This window comes from Sinocyclocheilus anshuiensis, unplaced genomic scaffold, assembly GCF_001515605.1.
Source record: "Sinocyclocheilus anshuiensis isolate Anshui unplaced genomic scaffold, SAMN03320099.WGS_v1.1 scaffold776, whole genome shotgun sequence".
NCBI lineage: Eukaryota > Metazoa > Chordata > Actinopteri > Cypriniformes > Cyprinidae > Sinocyclocheilus > Sinocyclocheilus anshuiensis.
Window position 1 is genome coordinate 918,210 of NW_015555808.1, and position 4,455 is coordinate 922,664.

Here is a 4,455-nt window from a genome sequence, read left to right on the forward strand (position 1 = left end):
TAATATTGATTAATGAGCAAAACGTCTCTTGACAAGCTTAAAGGTGCAATAGGTGATTGTCTTCAGAAACGTTTTTTGTTGTGCTGGTTGAAAGTCTCTTCACATCCCGATAGCAATCATTAAGTTAAGTGGTCTAAATGTACTCACTTAGTTAACACACCCGATTCAGATAACCAGCTCGTTAGAAGTGAGCTACGCGCATGAACTGTGTTCCGATCGATATGATCCCTGTTTATTGCTCCCTACTCCCTGAGCAGGGGAAATCCGTTGACGTTTACTTCACTTCGGAACATGGACTGGAATTGGGAACCGCTGATGTAGCCTATTGTAGTAATGTTGTTTCTGGTATTCTGATCTGTGAGCGTACATGCGTTCATGGGGCGTGGCTTTGAACGGCGATTGCAGGGAGGGTGGGACGTTGGCTTTCAGTGCTATCAGGCTAAAGTTAGCATTTTCCAAGATCTCCTACTGCACCCTAGTCTAAGCAATTTATGCAACCGGCCCGTGTCTAATAGCACCCTTTAGCCATGCCTCTATTTACAATATAGCATTAATTACAGCATTTGTTTATTTCAGCTGTGGGAAAGCACATGAAATAACTAAAAGATGTTCATCTATTTATTTATTTTATTATTTTTTTTTTTTTAGGAGTTCACAGGCGGCCAGCAGAGTGTTTCTGATTTCAACACAGATGTGGACTCCAAGTATGACTTCACAGCTTCAGAGGAGGACTTTGAGATCAAAGCACATGGAGGTTTGGACAGTGATTCAGTTTTCAGGGAAGCTAACACAGGTGCTGCGCACACATACAGCCAGGCCTCAGGAAAGTCAAAGCTGTTCGAAGGTTACAAGGACCCTACAAGCCAGTTCACCGGACAAACACGATCCTATCATCAGGATCACTCTTCTGTGGGAGGCATCACAGCTGAGGACATTGAAAAAGCCAGGGAGGCGAAGCGAAACTGCTCCAAACCACATAAACAAATGGTACAGGTGACCTTTTCCAATCCTTCATCACCCATGAGTAAATAAATTGTTTTACCTATATATGTCATGCATTACAGAGGATAATAATAGTGGCAATGCAACTTACTTGTTAACCCTAAAGTTAGTAGTTGGTTGCAGTTTATTGAAGACCCCATGAAATGTTTTGAAAAAAAAAGTTTCTGTGTATCAGTAAAAGTTTGTGTTAGGAGTACGCTAACACATATATGACCACTAAACACCACTTTTGTTTTTATGTAGTCTTAGAGCGATTAAACAAATCACAGAATTTATAATAATTTTAAGTTAAGAAAATAGTAATAAAAAAAAAAAGATACTTTGTAATTGGAATCACAACACATTGAAGCACTGTTAATGCGTCTTGTTCTCCACAACTGTCTATAGTATGTCCGTTCTTTATGTAGCTTAGTGAAAGAGCAAGAGAGCGGAAGGTACCGGTCACACGGCTTGGGAGACTAGCGAATTTTGGAGGTAAGGTTACTAAAATTATTATATATTTATGTATATGTACGTACAGTACTGTTCAAAAATTTAGAGCTGGTAAGATTATTTTAATGTTTTTGAAAGAAGTCACCTATGCTCACCAAGGCTGCATTATCTGATCGAAAATACAGTGAAACAGTAATATTGTGAAAATTTTATTACAATTTAAAATAACAATTTTCTATTGGAATATATTTTAATTGTAATTTATTCCTGTGATGCAAAGCTGAATTTTAAGAAGTCATTACTCTAGTCTTCAGTGTCACATGATCCTTCAGAAGTCATCCTAATATGCTGATTTGGTGCTCGTGAACATTTTCAACAAGTTGAGCTGCTTAATATTTTTGTGGAAACTGGGATACTTTTTTTTCGGGATTTTTTTTTTTTTTTTTTTATGAATAGAAAGTTCAAAAGAACAGCATTTATTTGAAATAAAAATCCTTAACATTATAAATGTATTTACTGTTGTCACTTTTGGTCAATTTAATGCATCCTTGCTGAATAAAAGTATTAAAGGGAGGGTTCACCCAAAAATGAAAATTGTCATCATTTAGTCGCTCTCAACTTGTTTCAAACCTGTATGAATACAAAACTGTTGAACACAAAACAAAAAAAAGATATTTTGAAGAATGTTGGTAACCAGACAGTTAACGGTAGACATTGACTTCGATAGTATTTTTTTTTTTCTATACTATGGAAGCCAGTGGCTACCTTCAAATGTTTGGTTACAAACATTCTTTTGTGTTCAGCAGAAGAAAGAAACTCAAACCATTTTGGAAAGAGTAGAGGGTGAGTAAATGACTATTTTCATTTTTGGGTGAACTATTAATTTAAATCTTTAAAATCTTATTGACCCTCATGTGAGCAGACATTAAGTTCACATGGCTAGTTGAATATTTTACACTTACTAACTCTCCTGTTACTGGACTCTTTCATTGGAGGAATAAATTAAGCATGGATTACACTAATTAGGGCATTTCTACAATGCAATTGGTAATTGAAAACCTTTGCTTTTGCATTCAAACCAACAAGCGAAGGCCACAAGACCACAAGTCCCCTTCAGATTTTGCACAGCCTGTGTTGCCACCAAATATATCAAATAGACTTGGTATGTGTTGTCTAATTCTGAAAGACATTGTTTCTGGATTGGTATATTTGGCTTTCCAGACTGCTGTCCTTTCTGGTATTGTTGTTATTCATGCTCTGATCTAAGGCCTGTTCAAGAGAGCTGTTGTCTCTCTCCTCAAACAGCATGTCAGTGCCAGATTGAGGGCTCAAGGTTAATCTGCATTTTTTTTAACCAGTAATATCGTAGACTGGGGCTGCCCCTGCTTTGGATTGGATTATCACCTGTTTCCCCTGAGATAGAGCGTCCCATTCTGGTGTGTAACTTTACCCGCTTTTGTTCTTCAAATGACAGTCTATCAGTGATTTCTCAGAGGACTAGTGCTGAATACAGTTGCAGGCAGCAAATGGATGGATATAGCTGAGGGCTTGGAGTGAAAAGTGCTGTCACATGGGAAAATTAAACACTGGTGGTCACAGTAGCTCTCTGTCACAGGTTTCCACTGACGTGCAATAATTGAGACGTTAAACATATATCTGCTCTCATCTGCTATTGGTGTGTGCGCACTGTGCATGCTGGGTGATATGTTGGAATCCTTGTTATCAGATTGAACTCTTATCCACCACCGTTACAAGAAAACATCTTTGGACACCTGTTTACTACAAGCCCATATGTGTATGCTTGCAGTGACCTGTACATATGACAGGGTACTTGCATTCAACATTCTCTAAGCCACTGAAGCATTTTGGGCTTGTGTGAATTTATAAGGGGAATGTGTTGACAAGTGTTTATGTCTTCTAGGGATCAAAGATACTGAGTCCATTCAAGATGATTTATGTGGCATCCAGTTTGCAAGAGTGTGTTAATATTACATAGTGTCTAAGCAAATTGAGCAGCCATAAACATTACAACAAATTATTGTTAAATATTCAATTAAATGTTTAATTATTAATTAACATCAATATTATCGATATCATCCACTTTATTGATGTTATCATTATTATTATTAAAGTATTTTATTATTATTCAGTTATTTTTAATAGACCTCTTTTTATTATTATTGTTAACAATAGCAAAAATAAGAATAAATTATATAGAATTTAAATGTTAATTAATAATTGATTATTTGTTGAAAGTAATAATAATATTGGTAGTATTTTGACTTATACTAACAGTAGACAATTTAGAGAAAACATTATTTGTGTTTGAATATTGTGATTTGTATGTAGTTGTCGCATTTTAAAGTGGTTTAAAGGGTTCATATGATGCAATTTCAAGTTTGTGAGTGTTGCAAGCTGTTTGTGAATAGATAAGATCCCTACAATTGCAAAGACTAAAGTCTCAAACCTAAAGAGATATTCTTTTAAAAAGTTAAGACTCGTCCACACCCTCCTAAAACGCCTCGTTTAAACACGCCCCCACGTCTACGTCACTGTGTGGGAAGATTTGCATAACACCGCCCAAATGTTCACGCAAAGAAAGAAGGCGTAACTTTTATTCTCGCTGTAGTATTGTTGCCATCGCCGCCATGTCGTGGAGATGCTGTGTGTTTCGTTTTGAAAGCGAAACTACTTTGTTTGGCCTTCCAAAAGAGGACACGACTAGAAATCAGTGGTTAAGTTGTATTTACAACACTCTTCCAGAACAGTTCAAACCAAATATTCAGCTGTGTGCAGCGCATTTTACGGTGGACTGCTTCCTGAATCTGGGAGAGTAGCCTACAATGCTGTGCACAAAGGTTGTTTCTTTAAATTGGGGCAGTTCCAACTTTGCAAGGACAGTATGGCGCTTCTGACTCACAGCCTGTAAGTACGTTTTTAATATTTAAAAATTTGCCCACTGATGATTCAAACGCGAGTTTTGAGCAGTGTAGAGTAGCGCTTGTTGTTTGTCGTTTCTCC

General features: G+C 36.9%; 1 protein-coding gene across 1 annotated transcript in view; it reads left to right on the forward strand.

Moving 5' to 3' along the window:
* LOC107675039 (atypical kinase ADCK3, mitochondrial-like) overlaps window positions 1-4,455 on the forward strand; it is a 38,182-nt gene that overhangs the window by 19,483 nt on the left and 14,244 nt on the right. Inside the window, exons 3-4 of the mRNA XM_016469231.1 lie at window positions 649-987; window positions 1,410-1,476. Of these exons, the coding sequence (XP_016324717.1) occupies window positions 649-987; window positions 1,410-1,476 (406 nt within the window). The remainder of the gene's footprint in view (window positions 1-648; window positions 988-1,409; window positions 1,477-4,455) is intronic.